Source organism: Ambystoma mexicanum, chromosome 4p, assembly GCF_040938575.1.
Source record: "Ambystoma mexicanum isolate Mex_15411 chromosome 4p, UKY_AmexF1_1, whole genome shotgun sequence".
NCBI classification, from domain to species: Eukaryota; Metazoa; Chordata; class Amphibia; order Caudata; family Ambystomatidae; genus Ambystoma; species Ambystoma mexicanum.
In genome coordinates, this window is record NC_090927.1 from 508931971 (window position 1) to 508950783 (window position 18813).

General features: G+C 51.1%; 1 protein-coding gene across 1 annotated transcript in view; it reads right to left on the bottom strand.

Annotated features, from left to right (window-relative positions):
- Positions 1-18813, bottom strand: part of LOC138453320 (ribonuclease H1-like) — a 607996-nt gene that overhangs the window by 20252 nt on the left and 568931 nt on the right. The window contains exon 8 of the mRNA XM_069606028.1: positions 3792-3916. Coding sequence (XP_069462129.1) covers positions 3792-3916 — 125 coding nt within the window. The remainder of the gene's footprint in view (positions 1-3791; positions 3917-18813) is intronic.

Genomic DNA, 18813 nt, shown 5'->3' on the forward strand with positions numbered 1-18813 from the left:
TTTTTGTGTGCAGTGTCCAAACCGACCTTGGGGTTGGTCATGAGGCAAAAGAGTATGCGAGGCCCAGAGGACAGGGCCCTGAGGCTTTTTCCGTGGACACCGCGTGGGCTTCGACGCTCGACGGTAATGTCGGAAGTCGGTCGTGGGGTATTTGTTTAGTGTTCTTGGGCATGTGTGTGCTCTGTCCGCCGGGTGTCTTCTCCATCACAGAGCCGCTGGGCTGCTTATTGGAGTTAGGGGCTGCACAAATCGGATTCTGACGAACCCTGCTCACCTTTGGCGTCAGTAAGGACCCCCGATACTGCCCACGCTGGATTCTTCTGTAGGTCGATGGAGGCTTCAGCCTGTATTGTGTGAGCGGGCCAGCATTTGGTGAGTCGATCCTTCAGAGTTTTAGGTCAAAAAAATGTGCAAGATTTGCACGTTACACAATTTTCAGTGGCAGGTAGAGCAAAATTTAAAAAGGGAGTTTTGCAGATTATTCATTACAAGGGCAGATTGGCGAGAAAAAGGGAAAGGGGGTGGCATAATATGCAGTCAGTATCAAGAAAACCTCCCCACTCTCTCCCTACTGTAAGGGCCGAAGTCCGAAGAGGCCTGTGTAGGCAGCGTCTGGTCGTTGATCAGTGAAGTAGTCAACGATTAGGTGGTCCGTTGAAAGCCATCAAGCAGTCTGTTGGCCATGCTGCGGAAGTAAAGAATAAGGAAAGAGTCTACTACTAAACCTTAAACTTATTAAAGGCATCAGCCTGGCAAAGAACTCTGCAACTTTGCGACAGACTAAGATTGTGGAAAAAAACGATCTAAGGGATCTTGACGCATGAAGGACCATGGGTACAGTACACCTCACACTAGGGATAGTATTACTAACTCGCCGTTTCGACATCCATTTGAGTTTCGAAAACTAATCTTCTAATACTCTGCGACTACCAATAGATGTCCAACTATGCAGAGCATGTGATCTAAGCAGATCCACAAGCTCCGGAAATATATTATCTCTGAGGCTTGTGTATCCACTTATACCACATGCTATGCATAGGCCGTCATCTAGTGGTAGTCGCAAGTATAATTTAATTTGTTTTCTAAACTCAATGATGGACCTTTGAAGACGGTCCAAAGTTGCTTTTCCTGCCGTCAGAATTAGCTCTTCATTCCCAAGGGTTGCAGGTTCGACCAGCTCTCCAGACGGTGTCTAATGTTGGTGCAAGATCTCCCAGTTGAATGCAGCAGAACTCGATTCAGGGCCCCCCTCAGTACATGAATGGACACAGGTAAAAGGTCTCAGACGACGGCCGCTGATGCAGTGACGCAAAGGATACCCTTGCCGCGGTCATACTTTCCCTCCTATCTCAGGTCCCCTTGATGCTAGGACCATGAAATCTTGCAGAGTTCAGCCTTATAGGACACGCAGAGGATCCTCAAGTTCCAGGTCTCAACTCAGAACCGCAACCTCTGTAGCACAGTAGCCCACTAGCCAGATCTGCCCCTGTGATGCTGGAAATGCATTGGAGGGACAGGGCCTCCATATACTTGTCCTTTATTGCTTAATCATTTATGTTCAGTCTTTTCCGAGCAGGAGTTCATGGGGGACTCCTGGCGGTGCAGCTCTTCCTCTTTTTGGTCGTGGTGAACAGACCCTTGGGATACCCTTACGGCACCCATGGGTGGGGGTACAACCCTTTACCCCTAGTGTATGTTTTGGACACCTGTGTGGCGCCACAGAGCAGGGTATGGGCTGGTGGCAGCTCCATGCTGAATTTGACAGATGTTCTCAGTATCCTCCATTTTGGGCTATCCAGGCCCTGCCATTGGAATCAGTTGATTCCTGATAGGAAAAAAGAAGCCCCCATGGCTTCTTGCTTTCCATCTCCTGTTACTGTGTTTTCCCGAAGTCCCGGGAAGCCACGACTCCGTCCCTTCCCACCCGACTGGCTGTTGGGTTAAAGCTCCATATATGGTATTGTGGGGACATCCAGGCCAGACTGGCTGGAGCCTTCAGAATGACTATGTTGTGGGTACGCCCGTGGGGTGGGACCTGGGTGAATGGAGTGTGACAAATATGCATTTCATATTATGGTCATCGCCGACCGGAGCCGCAGTGCTCCCTTGCCTAAGAACATTGAAACAAGGACTCCCTTGCTCATCGGCGACAGATTTACCGATTTCGTTCTGCCGGAGAAAGTCAAGGCCGCCAACGCCTGAGGAGAATCCGCCGGTGGGTTTCCTGCCACCCGAAGACCTCAGACGCTGACGAAGGCACTACAGCCAGCCGTGGTTACGTCCTGTTCGCTGACGCCAGAGACCCAACGCCCTTGCTGGGCCAAAGTTCTTCATTGACTCTGCGGCAACGAACACTCATCGAGGTGCATCGCACTCCTCACCTTGCAGGACGTTTTTCGATCGATCGTCAACGAGCACCGCAAGAACCGAAGCTGCTGCCGCACACCCGTGGCTCCTGCCTTAAAGGAGTGCACTCAAGAAGGGTCAGTAGACTCATCGAAGAAACAAGGTACTTTGGGGTTGTGGAAACTTTTAGAAGGATTCAAGATTATATTAAACATAATTTGGACTGGGCTTGTCAGATATGCTTTTTTTCCCAGGTTGCCCAAGTGGGGGGATCCTCGCACAGCACTGTCTCTTGGTAGACGGGGGACTGTTCTGCCATTGCTCTATTTACCTTGTCTTCTTTCTGTGGTCTATCTTTGATTCATCTTACAATCTGATTCATATGTTATTGGGGTTGCTAAACCGGACACATTTTAAAGGAATCGATAGTTAAGAGTGGTACCACATAGACCTGTATATATTTGCCATTATAGTATTGCCAGAGTACAAAGTGTGTTCTTGTGATTGTGTATATAACCTTGAACCGGATTTATATAAGGAATGTGTTTTCACACACAGTGTATACATTCCTTTGTGGGTGCTTGGGGACTACACAGTACTTAAGAACCAGCCCACATCACCTCCTGAGAGATTAAGCCTTGATTGCTCGACCATAGCTACTGCATAGAGAATCTTGGCTGGGTGCTCTGTGCCCCTACTCTGACCCCCTCCGGTGCTTTACAGCCACACGCACACACAGGTCCAATAAGGACCACTGCAGCAAAACTCATGCATACCACTCAGACACACTTGCACCAGTTTGTGCATTGAGACCAAACAGTCCGAGCCCACCTCCAGGCAGCAAACACATATCCCTCCAGTAGCCCACCAAAAGCCTCTGCTTTCCTGGGCACTGGAATCCACGTAAGGAAATGCCAGTAAGAAGGCTAAAAGACCAGATCGCCAAAGGACAAGTGAAACATTGTATGGCACAGCTATGTTTGACCACTAGCCACAGTTAGTAGCACCAAAAAATAAAAATGTAAAAATTCACTGCTGCCACCGGCTTGTCCATTGAGCACACCTAGAGTAACCAACAATCCTCTGAGTTATTCTAGGGGAAAACAAAATGTTTACCCCATTGAACTGCATTTTAAGATGCATTGTATAATGATAAAAAGTTACAACTAACTAGACTAAGGGAAACAATGCTTCCCTTGTACCAACAGCCTGAAGGACATGTCAGTATCCCCATAACAGATGAGCAAAAGCCAGTGTAGTAAAGCTCAAGGCTTCACTGCACTGTAAAAAGAACAGGTCAGATACAAAAAGAGAAGCGAAATGTTTGAGGGTCCATAGAATTGGAAGGAAAAGTGCAGTAAAGAGGAATCTTTCCTAACATACACAAAAGAGATCAGAATTTCATGCATTTTGAAAATGCTCACATACAAGCAGCATCAACTCACCCATGTAATATCCATTCCACGAGACAACTTGTCAAGCTTTTCAAAGTCTTGTTTGTTTTTCACAGTTCCGCCTGTGCTTAATGTCCAGTCATTATTCTTCCAAGTGGGTACCCATTTTGTAATACCTGTGTATTGAAAGAAATGTTAGTTTTGTCAGAGACAAGACAGACGAGCAATATTTGCACACATAATAGCAAAAATGCCTTCCATTTAATAGGTTTAATGTCCTATAAGCCAGGAGTACATAATACTTATGATCTGACAAGTACCTCCTTTCAAAATAGTCCAAGGATAACTAAGAAACAAGTTACTTACCTGTAGGCTGGGAATCCTCAGTAAAAAGAACAGTTTAGCTTTAAACTTAAAACTGCTAGTCTTCTCTATAGCCTAGCAGTGCCCTTTCGGTCCTATTGCCCCCAGCCAATGACACTCATCCTCCTAAACTCCATCCATGGTGGCCATCTTCAGATTTGGTAGCGCATGTAAAGTGGCAGTATAAACCTAGAAGAGCCGGGGAGGGAGGGTTTGCATGTTAAACCACTTAGGACCCCATGCTGGAAAAGGAACAAGTTACTTACCTGTAACTGTTCTCCAGCATGGGTCTTACCTCCTCACCAGGCCCACCTTCAAGCGAACCGGTTGCGCAGCACTGCTTGGCCGACTTTGGACTCCTCCCTGGAATCCCTGACGCAGTAAAATTTCATGAAGGTGTGCGTCCACCTCCACATAGCCACCCTGCAGATGTCCAGCAAGGGCACACCAGACAGGAACGCCGTTGTAGCAGCAATCGCTCTCGTAGAATGGTCTCTTGGACGGCCAGGCAACGGTCACTTTGCCAAGCTGTGTCAATGGGTGATGCAGCCGGAGAGCCACCTGGAAATGGAAGCCTTGGATAGGGCCTTCCCATGAGTCACTGTGCGGGCCACATAAAACTTCAGTGCTTGAGCCACATCCACCAAGTGCAAAGTCCTTTCAGCCAGCGACGAAGGAGTCAGAAAAAACAAACACAGATAACACCAGGGGCTCGGGGTTAAAGTCAGACAGAACCTTGGGCATGAAGGAGGGGTGCACCCGCAGCACCACCCTAGTCTCGTGGACAGTCAAATAAGGTGTCTTGCAGGAGAGGGCCTGGGTCTCACCTACTCCTCTTACAGAGGTGATGGCCACGATAAATACTTTAGCGGAGCTGAATGCATAGGTTCGAATGGAGCCCCCATGAGACTAGTCGGCACCACGTTGAGTTCCCACGCCGGGGCCGGAGCCTTCACCGGCTGCAACGAGTGGAACAGTCCCTTGATTAATTCCTTGACTAGACGATGCAACCACAAGGAAGATCGTCCTGGAGATCTGGCGTAGCGGGAGATAGCTGCCAGATGCACCCTGATGGAGGTGTGCGCCAGCCCGATTTAGCCAAAGATAGTAAATACGGAAGTACCCGAGGGGCCGTGACCCTCAGAAGGTTTATATTCTGCGACCTGCACCAGCTCGCAAAGCGCTTCCATTTGTGTCCGTAGCACTTCAAAGTCGACGCCGCCGTGGCAAGTACCTCCCTGCAGTCAGCTGGAAGCTCGTAACCACCTTACTGTAATGCTGCAGGAGACAGGCCTTCAGGATCAGCAGAATTGCACCTAATTCTCTGGTGACGAGATCCGCGACCACTGGCAGCTTGACTGGAGGGGATGTTGACATGCTGAGAAGGTCCATGTACCAGATCTGCCTCGGCCACGCTGGTGCGATGAGGATCTACCTGCACAGGTGCCATATGAGTTGACTGATGACTCGAAGTAATAGTGGCAATGGAGATGACGCATACAGAAAGAGGCGTCCCCCATGCTCCCCAGCTGGGGGGAACCTGCTGGCGAACCTCCGGCGCTTGGTGTTCGTCACCAACAGATGGATCTGCGGACTGCCCCATTTGAGAAACAGGCTATCCACTTGATCCTGCCTAAGATCCCACTCATGGCAAGAGTGCAGCTCCCTGCTGAGAGAGTCGGCTAATATTCTTTACTCTTGCCAGGTGGAACGAAATGAAGAACATCCCATGGGCGCAACCCAGTGCCACAAGGTCTGTGCCTCGTTGGGGAGCACTGGGTATCTGGTGCCCCCGTTTCCAGATGGAAAACATTGTGGTGTCATCGTCTGAAGACCCTCACCACCTTGCCCTTGAGGGAAGGCAGAAATGACTTTAGGGCCCAAAACACAGGCCGTATTTCCAGTACGTTGATATGCAGTGTCTTGGCCTCTGGCATGAAGACGTCTGGTGTCCGCTCCCCATCCTTCCAGAGAGGTGTCCGTCATGACAGTCTCCTGGTTCGGGCGCTCCTAAAGTCTGTGCCCCTGGTGATTTTGGCATGAAGGAGGGGTGCATAGGTAGCACTACCCTCGTCTCGTGGAACGTCAAATAAGGTAGTTTACAAGAGAGGGCCTGGATCTCTCCCACTCGTCGTGCAGAGGTGATGGCCACAAGAAAAGTGGTTTTCCACGACAAAAATGTCAGTGCGCCGAATGCATAGGCTAGAACAGAGGACCCATGAGCCTAGTAAGCACCACATTGAGCTCCAGCGCCTGAGCCTTCACCGACGGGAACGAGCAAAATAGTCCTTTGACGAACTCCTTGACCAATCGATGCAACCATAAGGATGATCATCCTGGAGATCTGGTGTAGCGGGTAATAGCCGCCAGAGGAACTTTGATGTAAGCATGGGCCAGTCCTGCCTTGGCCAACAACAGCAAATACAGAAGCACCGGTGGAGCACTGAAACGTAGAGGGTCGATCTTCGGAGTACAGCACCAAACAGCAAACCTCTTCCACTTGTGCCCGTAGCATTTGAGAGTAGATGAAGCTCTGGCCTTGGCAAGCACCTCCTTGCAATCCGCTGGGAGATCGTAGCCCCCAAACTCTAGTGCTCCAGGAGCCAGGCCTTTAGGTTCAGCGATCCTGGATTGTGGTGCACAATCGTGCCTCCTTCCCTGGCGAGAAGTTCTGCGACCGCCAGAAGCTTGACTGGAGGAGACGCTGACATGTCCAGAAGGTCCGGGTACCATATCCGTCTCGGCCACGCCGCAACGAGGATCATCCTGCACCAGGACTGTCTGAGTTTACTGACTAGTCGAAGAAGCAACAGCAACAGAGGGAAACGCATACAGAAACAAGCCGTCCCAGGGGAAAAAGAATGCGTCCCCCATGCTCCCCGACTAGGGAAACCTGCTGGCGAACCTTCGGCACTTGGTGTTCGTCACAAACAGATTGATCTGGGGATTGCCCCATCTGCGGAACAGGTGATCCACTTGGTCCTGCCGAAGCCCCCACTCGAGTCGGCAACAGTGTTCTGCACTCCTGCCAGATGAAGCGGGATGGGCTACGGCCCAGTGCCATAGGTCCTCTTTGGAGAGCGCTGGGGATCTGGTTCCCCCTGCTTCCTGATGTAGAACATCGTTGTGGTGTTGTCCGTGAAGAACTGTACCACCTTGCCCTTGAGGGACGGAAGGAAGGACTCGAGGGCCCAAAGCACTGCCCGCAGCTCCAACATTTGTGCAAACTTTTCCTTTGGTAGCCACATGCCTCTTGCAGGAAGACCTCCGTTGTGCGCTCCCCATCCTTCCAGGTAGGCGTCCGTCGTGACCGCCTCCTGATGCAGTGGGGTCTGGAAATCCGCACCTGCGGACAGATGTGCACCGCTTTCCACCACCGTATCACTCGACGGAAACTCTCGTAGAGTGATCTTGTCCTCGAAGCTTCCCAACACTTGTATCCAACGGGCGTCGAGGAACTCTTGCAGTGGACACATCCAAAGCCTGCACAGCCAAATGAGGTATATGCACAACGATATCCTGCCTATCAGGGACTTGATGGACCTTACCCTTGTGATCTTCATGGCCAACAGCCGTTGTACCTTGCCCAAGATGGGAGCTATCCTCTCCTCCAACGGATATGCCAGGCACGACACTCGAGTCTGGACCCTAGAAACCATACGTCATGCGATGGAATCAAGCAGGACTTTGCATAGTTCACTGAGAAACCCAGATCAGTCAGGAGTTGGACGTTCCTCACGACGTGTTCGACAGCGATGTCCTTTGAACTAGCCTGGATGAGCCAGTCGTCCAGGTAAGGGTAAACGTGGATCCCTCGTAGGTAAAGCGGCGCCGCCACCAGGTACTTGAAGACTCTTGGCGCTGACTTCAACCCGAAGGGAAGGGCCTTGAATTGGTAATGTTGCCCTTGAACTACTAAGGGCAGGAACTTGTGGTGGCCCTTGTAAATGGGGATGTGAAAATGGACATCTTCCAAGTCCAGCGACAATAGAAGATCCCCCTCTTTCAGCCATCCTAGCACATGCTGAAGAGTCAACATCCGGAACTTTTCTAGGTCTAGGATGGGCCTGTGATGCTGGAAATGCATTAGAGGGACAGCCTTTACTGCTTTTTATCGTGTGTTCTGTCGGGTTTTCCGTGCAGGAGTTCATGTGCGACTCCTGGCGGTGCATCTCTTTTTTGGTTTGGTGTACAGACCCATGGGATACCCCTATGGCACCCATGGGTGGGGGTACAACCCTGTGCCCCTAGTGTATGTTTTTGGGCACCTGTGTGGGGCGCACAGAACAGGGTATGGGCTGGTGGCAGCTCCAAGCTGAATTTGACAGGTGCCTTGAGCGTCCACCATTTTGGGATGCCCACACTCGTGGCCTCTTGCCTTCCATCGCCCGTTACCTGGGTTTTCCCGAAGTCCCGGGAAGCCCTGAATCTGTCCCTTCCCCCTGACTGGAAGCTCCATATATGGTAGTGGGGGGGCGAGGGATTGGGGAGTGCCGACCAGACTGGCTGGAGCTTTCCCAACGACCATATGTTGTGGGTACACCTGTGGGTGGGAAGTGGCTGAATGGAGTGTGCGACGAATACGCATTATATGTTGTGGATGTCTATTATCTGGTGTTTGACACAATGACTGAGACAGCCCTACCCGAAACTGGCACCAATACAGCGTGTAGTGTTGAATAGCGTGGTACTTGTCAGAATCCACATTCTGTGTTGAGTACCTGGATGGAGAAGAATGGCCTGAACCAACCGTGCGCCCGATTGGCCGACTGACTGAATGCCCTTCTGAGTGATTGGTTGCCAGAGTATGACCCAGCAGAGTGAATGGGAGATAAACAGTATAACTGGGGGCCTCTCACTGCTAGAATTCGTTCAGAAGCTGGAGTTGAAACGGACATTGAAACTGAAGCTTAACCTTGAAGCCCTGCTGTTGCTCTACTTCGTCAATCTGAAAGATGCTGTGTCTTTAAGAACTGATCCAGTGAGGACCTGGTTAGGCGCCCTCTTCCCGAGCTACGAGGGACCATCGTGCACCGCCAACCTTCGCTGAAGCGCCCTGGAAGTAAGCCTACGAAAGACTCGGCTGGAGACGGGGACCGCCGACGTGAAACTAAGAAGCACCAGAGAGTCGTCCCTCGTCATCGACCAGGGTTCGCAGGTTTGATATAACCGCTGGAGGCCCATCGAAGTTGGTCGCCCAGAAGCGGGGACTGCTTGACGCTGTGCGGTCGACGACTGGAGCCACAACGCTTCTTTGCCTAAGACATTTGATTCACGGATGTGCTCGTCCGGCTTGCCGACCACCTTATCCCACCGGAGAAGGCCAGGCAGTCGACGCGCCGAGGAGCATCCGCCAGTGGGTTTCCTGCCACCCAAAGACCATAGAGACACTGGATGACTCTACGCCCTTGCTGGGCCACAGTTCTTCACAAACTCTTTGCAGTCCTAAACTATTGACATAGAGGTGCCCCGCACGCCTCATCCTTGCAGGACATCTTTGACGAGCACCGACAGGATCAAAGCTGCTGCCTCGACGCCACTGAACTTTCCATCGATGATCATTGATGCCAAGTTCACCTTCTTCGAGGCCGTCGCTGATCCGTGGCTCCTGCTTTGAAGGGAGTCACTCAAGAAGGATCCATCAACGCCTCCTCAAGGAACTCTGCTATTCCAAGCACATTGGAATGTTAGAAACACTTCTAACGGTAGGGGGAAGTATTCTGCCAATTGTTCTACCCAACTGCTTTCGTCCCATGTCTAGTGTTGGTTACCTTTATTAATGGATTTGTGACACATTTGACCAGAGTACAGTTGATGCACTTTAATGAAATCTGATAATTGTGGTACCACTTAGAACTGTGTATATTTGCCATTGTAGATTAAATGTACAAAGTGAGTTATTGTAATTGTGTATATAACCTTGAACCTGAATTATATAAAGACTGTTAACTAACACAGTGTGCGGACATTCTTTTGTGGATGCTTGGGGACTAAACTGTACTTAAGAACCAGCCCGCAACACCTCCTGAGAAGCTAGGCCTTGATTGCTCGTCCTTTGCTACCAACAATAGAGAATCTTGGCTGGGGTCCTCTGTGCCCCTCCTCTACCATATAGAGAGCAGGAGTACAGAAACCCCCCTCCAGTCTTTACAGGGCCTCCCACCACCGGTCTTTTTTTGAAGAGAAAGTAACTAGAGTACACTACCGAACCTCTTTGGGACAAGCTCCATCGCACCCTTTAACATGGCGCGCACCTCCAGCAGAAGCTGGGGGGGGGGGGGGGAGATATGGTTTTCCTGCCGGGCCACTGGCAGTATGTGGGGACACTTTGGTTGGAACTGTAGGGTGTGTTCGTGGGTGAGAGCGTGCAGGACCCAACAGTCGGTGGAGATGGTCTTCCACACGCTGACGAAGTTCGCCAGCCGGCCTCCCACCGGGGTGCACGGGTGGCGGCCTAACTCCACGGCCAGTCCAATCCTGTTTTGATGTTGAAGTGCCGCCTTGACAACGACATACACCTCCAGATTTGGCACGCCCCCTGTAGGTCTCCTGGGCCGACGAGCAGGGGGGTTGAAGTAGGACGAGGCACCTCCCCTGAATCCTTTGGAGGAACCTTGGGATTTTCTCCCAGTAGTCCAAAAGGACGGCCCCCGTTGCTAAAGCCTGCACAAGGCACGAGCCGTCTCAGTGTCTGGCTTGATGGCCTGACGAGACTCGTCCACAGTCTTCCTGAACAAATTGTCCCCAAAGGACATTTCCAACACCTTTGAATGAACATCATGGTTGAAATTAGTGGCCCTCAGCCAGCCCCGCCCAAGGCAAACACTGTGTCCCATTTGGCTGAACCCCGTGTCAGTGAAGTCCGTGGCCACTGTAATGGCGTGGCCCGATGCCACCTCCCCTTCCTGTAGAATCTCCAACGCCTCTGCCCTCTTGTTGAGGGGAATGAAGTCCAGGAAGGGGGCGATCTTGAACCAAAGTTCCCTGTCGTATTGCGCCATATTGGCGAGGGCGTTTGCGGCCTTCATGGTAGTCACTGCCGACGTGATGACTCTTCGCCCCATGGCATCCAACTTCCTCCCCCTCGCTGTCCGGGGGGGGAGGCCGCTGATGAGGAGGAGCCTGAAGATATCTTATTGACCGCCGCTGAAACTAGAGTCCAGAGACGACTGGGACCGTAAGCACTTGGGCACAGAGTCTGGCACTCTGTATTTCTTCTCATAACAGTCCCTCTTCCCCGGGGCCGAGGAAGGGTTCTTCATGAGGGACAACCCCTCATCCCAAATATCATCCAAGAGCGGGATCTAAAGTACGATCTTCCTTCGTCTCGTGGCGCTGGTACAGGAACCACTTCCTTCTCAGGGAGGAGATCGAGGCCCTCGAGATCATGGTGGGGAACGAGCCTATCTCGTGGGGTGGTGAAGATCTGGCCGGCGGTGTCCGGATCCGTCTCATCCCTCGGTGGGGGAGAGGGAGGCAAAGGGTGTAAAGGAGGCAGAGGGTGAACGCTCCACTTCTTGGGTGGGGGTTGCTCCGATGGTCCCGGTGCCACGGGTGGGGCCGTGTCATGATGCCTGCTCCCGGGGAGCCGGTGCTAGCCCTGCGTCCCCGAAAGCGGACATCCAGTCCCCAAGGAAGGACCCAGCAACCCCATATAGGGGCCCTTTGGACAGTGTACCGGCGCCTATGGCGCCAGGCTCATAAAAGACATCAGTCTTGGGTCCATAGGCGCCAGGCTCATTATGTAAGTGCTTGGGTGCACTTACCTGATGCAGACCATGCTGCAGGATCCCGGCCTCCTTGAGGCCTGAAAGGAACTACTTTACCTGTGGGACTAATTTACCATCCGGGCGTGGTCGGGGAAGGATACACACCTGGAACTTCTTCCAAGGCTATTTAAACCCAACCCGAACAGCCACACGTGCTTCGCGTTGTTCTGCATCTAGCAGCTGGACGCTCACCGTGTCTGCTCCTGCATCCTGACTTCTGCCACGCCTGCCAGCATCCTGGATCACCTGCAAAGGAAGAGAAGAAAAGAACAGAAGAAGGAAAAGTCCTTACCTGCTAAATCCGCATCCCGGAGACATCTCGCCGACAATCCTGAAAAGTAAGACTTATTTAAAAGCTCATCGCGTCGATCGCAGCAGCGCTGCATTCCACTCACCTTTACGGGGCGCCTCCATGTTCAGCAGCGGTCATCCGGATTCGCAGTCACGCCCCAGCGCCTAGGGAGAAAAAGACCAGAACAAAAGGTGAGAGAGAGAAGGGAATAAAGAAAGCTAAATCTCCATGTTAAGACTTACCTGTTGATTCATTCCCTCTTCATTTCGGGTCCGAGCCGCATCCCGGCATTTCCGGACCCCGGCCCCTAAGGGGAAAAAGACATCAGCGTTAATGAGCGAATGAAAAGACATTACCAAAAAACGCTCATTAAAGACTTACCTGATTTCTACAAGGATTTCACCTCTCATCTCGGGTCGGTGCCTGTTCCCCGGCATTCCGTACCCCGGCCCCTATGGGGAAAAAGACACTAGCATTAGTACATTAATGCATGGACACAAGGGGAACCTCTTATCAAAAAACTTACCTGGAAGCCAAGCAAGTTTGGTTCTCACCAATCCGAAAATCCAGTGAAGTAACTGGATACCAACGCGCCCCTGCATCAGAAGCAGGATGGAGAGCTCGTTCTTCCAGACCCTAAGGTGAGACGCTACGAGGAATCACAGAAGGGTTTCGAGGAGGGTGACAGGGGAAAGTGGGAGGCCGATTGCATTACCCCGCAGACAGTTAATCCCCTATTTTCTCCTACAAAAGGATACTTCTGCGAGCCAGACAAGCCAGATTTGTGGGCCCGGTCCAGTCCGTCTTCCGAAGGTTGGTTGGTAGAAAAGTTGGTTCAAAGAGAAGAGTAGGATAAGCCCTCGGATTGGAGAAAGATTTCAAACACTTTCACTGTGGCTGACCGAAACGGACAACCGGATTTGCATACTACCTTAAAACGGAGAGGGAGCTGAGGCGGACGTACCTGCAGGATCACGGTTCCTGAAGCAACTGTCGGACTGACACGAAGTAGGAAGACTGGAGGGTCCTGCGCCACCCAGGGAAGAAACCAGCAGCAGAGCAAAACAACAAATAAAAGGTGCGCTCCTTAAAACCCAAGCAGGGTCCGACCTTCCTGGCTATCCGGCTCACTGTAGCTCTGTACAGCAAATTCGACCAGAGGAGGGGTTCTGGCTTGTAGTTTGGGCGAACTGGTTGGTCCCACCAGCTCAAGGGAAGAAGTTTCCTGGAGGATCTTCCCTGTCGTCGGATTCTGGCGATTCGGACCTGCAGCAGGGCTTCACCGGGCGGTTCAGTCGAGGTAGGGGTCCTCTTCCAGTTCCTAGTTGGTTCTTTCGTTCCAGTGGCGACTGTTTCCAGTCCCAGAGACGTCTCTTATGCAGTTTTCCCCCCCATTCATACAGCCTGGCTGTCAATCAGAGCAGGGTGGCTGGCCTGGCAAGGCCAGTCCCCTTAGCCAATCAGACAAGAGTGCGACTTGGGTTACCAAGGGAACCCATGGCAGGGGTCCAAAGATCCCTCCCTCACATCCTGCCTACCTAGCCTATCAGGGCGCCTTAAGGAGAGCTTCTGTTCAGAAGCCCGCGAAAAGACAGCGAACAAAGGAGTCTTCCCCGGTTTAGCACGCAGAGAAATACACGAAAAAGACTAACAAAAAGAAATGGCAAATAAATCCAGCCGGAACCAAAATAAAATGTATTCGGTCAAGCGGGTTTATGTTCCAGGCTAATATAGCCTGAACCAATACCACATTTATATAATATAATCGCGGTAGAAAAGTTAGGGTAGTTACCACTGCCACCAGCCAAGTCTTAATATTAAGGAAGCGAAACAAGGCTCCAAGGAGGTACAGACCAAAAAGGGATGAGTTAACCCTTTCCAAAACTCCATGTAAGATGGGGTGTACTGGTCTGTGGTTTGAAGTGACTATATAAAGTTAATGGCAACTTTACCTGTTTCTGGGGGCAGTAGTCGGCCCCAGAAAAATGAAGTCAGTGGGAAGTCGCAAAGACAACACTGCGTCACTGCACTGAAGGTGCAGTGTAACACACAAAAGTTGTGCACATCTAGTAGGTGAGGCTCCAGTGCTCAGGATCTCACAAAGTGAAAACACACAGCAAAACACATGTAAGAGTGGGAAAAAGGCTCACCAGGTGGAAAAAAATAAACCCGAGAAATCCAGCAAAGCTGCTGTGGGACTCTTTAGGCAAGGGAAATCAGCCATTTATGGGAATTCTCCCTAACAGACTGCTTCAGTGACATGATAAGCATCTTCTCCGGTGTCCTTGCCTTCGAGGTTGTGGCCTGCAGATCCGCCTCGGCGGCCTTTGCGATGGATACCACCACTCCTTCGATGTAAGGTTGGCCCTTCATCAGATATACCTGGGCCTTCACGGCCCTGGTGGAGCCCGAGGCCTTCACCTTTGGGGGAGGGTGTGAGCCCCGCTCCACCTTGGCCTTCTCTGTAGGGCCTGTCTGGGTCTTCTCCAAGAGCTTCGCCGGATGGTCCGACTTCCTCTTCTTTGAAGAACTTAAGCATTGGCTCGTGGTCGAAGGCGCTGGAGACACTGTACTCGCTCTGGCCACCGCGAAGCCTGTTGCAACGGCACTCCCAGTGGCAGTGGACTTGCAGTGCTTAGCCTTATGTTGGGCCCCCGCGGGAGGGGCACCCTCAAAGGTCTTAGAAGACCGCTCAACTTTCTTCTTCTGGGCAGGGGAGGCATGCTGCCGGGATTCGCCAAGAGCAGGGGCTTTGGCCTGCAGCCACTCATTGAGACGCCTACGTTGGTCGTTCAGCATGCAGGGTACCATCTGACAAGACGCACAGTCATCCTCCTCGTGCAGGCAAGTAAAGGCACAGGGAATGCGAGTCCTCATCCGCCATGTCCACAAGGCATAGGCCTTGAAGAAGCTTCTGGAATCCTCCAAGAAGAAACAACGAAATTCGCCCTTCAGTGGTGCTGAAGAATCTGCAAACGGGCTTTTGAGGCTCGATTGACCGAAAAATAGAGCAAAACTCTTAGAAAAATGGCAAAACGTAGTAAGAGCTCAAGAGCTATAGCACGAGGACTCCCAACACTTGAACGTGCGGTAAAAATCTGAAGATGGCTGCCAAAGGAGGGGCTTAGAGAGGGCAGTCATTGGCTGCCACCCCCCCTACTCCCGGCCTATTCTCTGGTATCTCAATTTGCAGGGGTCTCCTGGGACAGTCTGCTGCTGCTTTTCCGTGTCCGCTCACACTGAGGAAACTCCACTTGTAATCCGTGGTCAATCGTCCATAGGGCCGCACTCTTCAAGAGCTCCTTAACACTTCGCCTGTTACTTGCCCATTGCCTCCTTTCTATGCAGCAGCCCATACCAATCACCCATTGCCCCACTCACTTAAACAAAACCACTCGGGCTGCCCCTGCTTGTGGGGTTGTCAGCTCCAAGTCGTTGCCTCCACCTTCCTCTAGGGCCCCTCCACGGCAGTTCCTGGACCCGGGCAGATCAACCAGCCTCTGTATGGTAGAGAGTACTCTATTTCAGGGACTGATGTGAATATAGAACTGTGAGTGCATGGGATCCCATCGATTGATGGCCCAAACAGAAAGATCAATAAGAGCCTAGTAACGTAATCTTCTGGATCTCATGTACTCTGGTTGGACAGTCAGACCGGCAGTACAAATTCCTCATTGAGGCCCCTGTGAGAGGAGTCCAATCTGTATATCCACCTGGCTTCTTTTTGTAGTAGACTGTGTAAGATATGACATGCATTACTTATCGTAATAGCATTTCTGATTGTATCTGCTTAGATTCACATGCTGTGCATATGGTCCGACATCCAGTGGTAACAGTGGAGTATTGCATCTGGTCTTTCGGGACCGAAAGGGGACGTCGGCATAGGAGTGCCTGTAACACTATCCCTATTGTGACGTGTAGTGTACCCAAAATCCCTCACGCGCTGAGAACCCTCATTGTATTTTTTCGGCCATGAGGGAGCCCGAGGTTATTGTGAGTACATGAAGTAGAGAACGAGTAAGACGTCTATGTTCCATCCACCCCGAGCGGGGAGGTTGGGAGGGCGCATGTGAATCTAAGCAGATACAATCATCAGAAATTCTATTACGCTAAGTAATGCATGTCATATCTTACGCACTCTACTACAAAAAAAAGCCAGGTGGATATACAGAAAAGCTATTACAGTAAGTAATGCAGGTCTTCTGCTGCTCGTTAATCTGCTTAGAATCACATGCTGTGCATAGACTAGCGAGCAGTACACAAAGTTGGAGGTGGGTTGTGAGAAGGAACAGTAGAGAAAAGATGTCTTCGTACTGCTTGTCCCACCTGAGAATCAAACCTAGAATGAGTGTCTAGGCAATAGTGTTTTGTAAAGGTGTGTACAGAACTCCAGGTTACCGCTTTGCAAATGGACTCTAGGGGAACATTTGCAATGAATGCTATGGAAGCCCCAGTGTCCCGAGTAGAGTGCTCTAGGCTTGAAGGGCAGTTCCCTCTTAGCAAGAGCGTAGCATAGTGTGATGCATTCAACAATCCACCTTGAGATAGCTGATTTAGAGACAGAACCCCCTTCTCTACCAGCTGCTTGGTTTCGTTATTTCCAGGTAGAACAGGACTGCCCTGTGCACATCTAGTGTGTGCAGGCTTCTTTCGGCAATGCTAGTGGAATTCTGGAAGAATGTAGGAAGTTCAATCGATTGGTTCACATGGAACTTCGAGATGAATTTAGGTGCAAATCTGGGATGCGTGCGCAGAACTACCTTATCCCTGTGGACTGTAACAAAAGGGTCTAGAACGGAAAGGGCCTGTAGTTCACCAACCCTTCTGAGAGAAGCGATAGCCACTAGGAAGGGAGTCTTATAAGTAAGGTCTTTTAGACTTGCTTTATGCATTGGCTCAAAAGGGGACCCCATGAGCCTGGTTAAAACCACATTTAGATCCCATCCAGGAACTTGGTGAGAAATGGGGGTTACATTCTTTTAACCCCTTCCATAAAGACTTTAATCACTGGTATCGTCCACTACAACACCTTTTGTTGTCACGTGGTGTAGGCTGAAAGAGCAGCCAGAAGAACCTTCAGTGAATTGAAGACCAACCCTGTGTCCAACAAATGGGTTAGGTAAAGTACGATGCGTGTGGGTGAGCAATCGATGGGATTGACGCCCTTGGCATTACACCAGATAACAAAACATTTCCATTTGCTAGGATAGCAATAACGGGTGTTAGGTTTCCTAGCTTCGCCGAGTATGTCTATGCACCTCTGTGGGAGCTGTAGATGTCCAAACTATTACCCTCAGGAGCCAGGCTGCTAAATTCAGAGTTTGTGGGCATGGGCGTATGGTCTCCCCCCTGTCCTGAGAAAACATGTTGTACGGGCAGGGTAGTTTTACTGGTGGGGAGAGGGACATTTCCATCAGATGAGCGAACCAGGGTTGGTGGGCCCACATGGGGGCCACCAATATCATGGTCACTGGTTCCTGGTACATCTCGTGCACTATCTTGTTGAGAAGGGGAGTCAGGGGGAATGAGGGGTTGGGGGGGGGGTTTGGGGGCGGTGAAGTGTAGACAAATTTCCCTGACCATGTTATCCAGAGACCATTCCCCTTGGAGCGGTTCTGGGGGTACCTGGAGGCGTAGTCTTGGCATTGGGCGTTCTCCTAAGTTACAAACAGATCGATCTCTGGGAAGCCCCATTCTACGAAGACGTTGGACACAATGTCTTTGTTCAGACGCCATTTGTATTCTATGGGCAGAGGGAAATCTCTGATGAGCATGTCTGCCAGAAGATGAGTTCTCCTGGAACATGTTGGGGCAACAGAAACATCTTATGTTTGAGCACCCATATCCAAATGTTTTGGGACAGCTTGGATAGCCCTGGAGAGTGAGTGCCCCCTGGTTTGTTCAGGTAATACATGGCTGTAGCGCTGTCTCTTAGAATCAGCACTGTCTTCCCTTGTAGTTGCATCTGAAAAGCCTTTAATGCCTTGAACACTGCTAATAGCTCCAGTAAGTTTACATGGTTGGATGCTACTTGTGGGGACCACACTCCGTGCGCTGTCTGCTGAAGCAGATGAGCCCCCACCCCATGAGAGATGTGTCTGCCGTGAGAGTGGCTTTCACTGCAGGGGTGGTGGAGGTTTTCCCCTTCAAAAGGTTTTCCCTTGACCACCACTGCAGAGAAAACGAGGGCTGGCGAGAGAACTACCAGATCTTCCCATTGTCCGCTGGCCTACCACCACTGGCTGTTGAATCACTCTTGCATGGGACGCATGTGCAGCCGCGCACAGGGAACCAAGTATATGCATGACGCCATCATCCCTAGCAACACATGGCTTTGCGCACTACCGACTGGCTACATATTGAGGGATCTGAAAAAGCATGTTCTGAACCTTCTCATTTGAGGGGAAAACGAGGCCGTCTTTCGTCTGGATTCAAGCCCCCAGAAATTGTTTTACTTGGCTGGGGACTAGACTGGATTTTTTCTTGATGGAGAATCCCAGACTAAACCAAAGGTCTACAGACCTTTGGGTGTTCAAAAAACATGTGTCATACGAGTCCTCTTATGAGCAAGTCGTCGAGTTAAGGGTAAACTGGGACTGATTGTCTGCACAGGTGCGCTGCTGCCAGTACCCTGGTAAACACCCTTGCC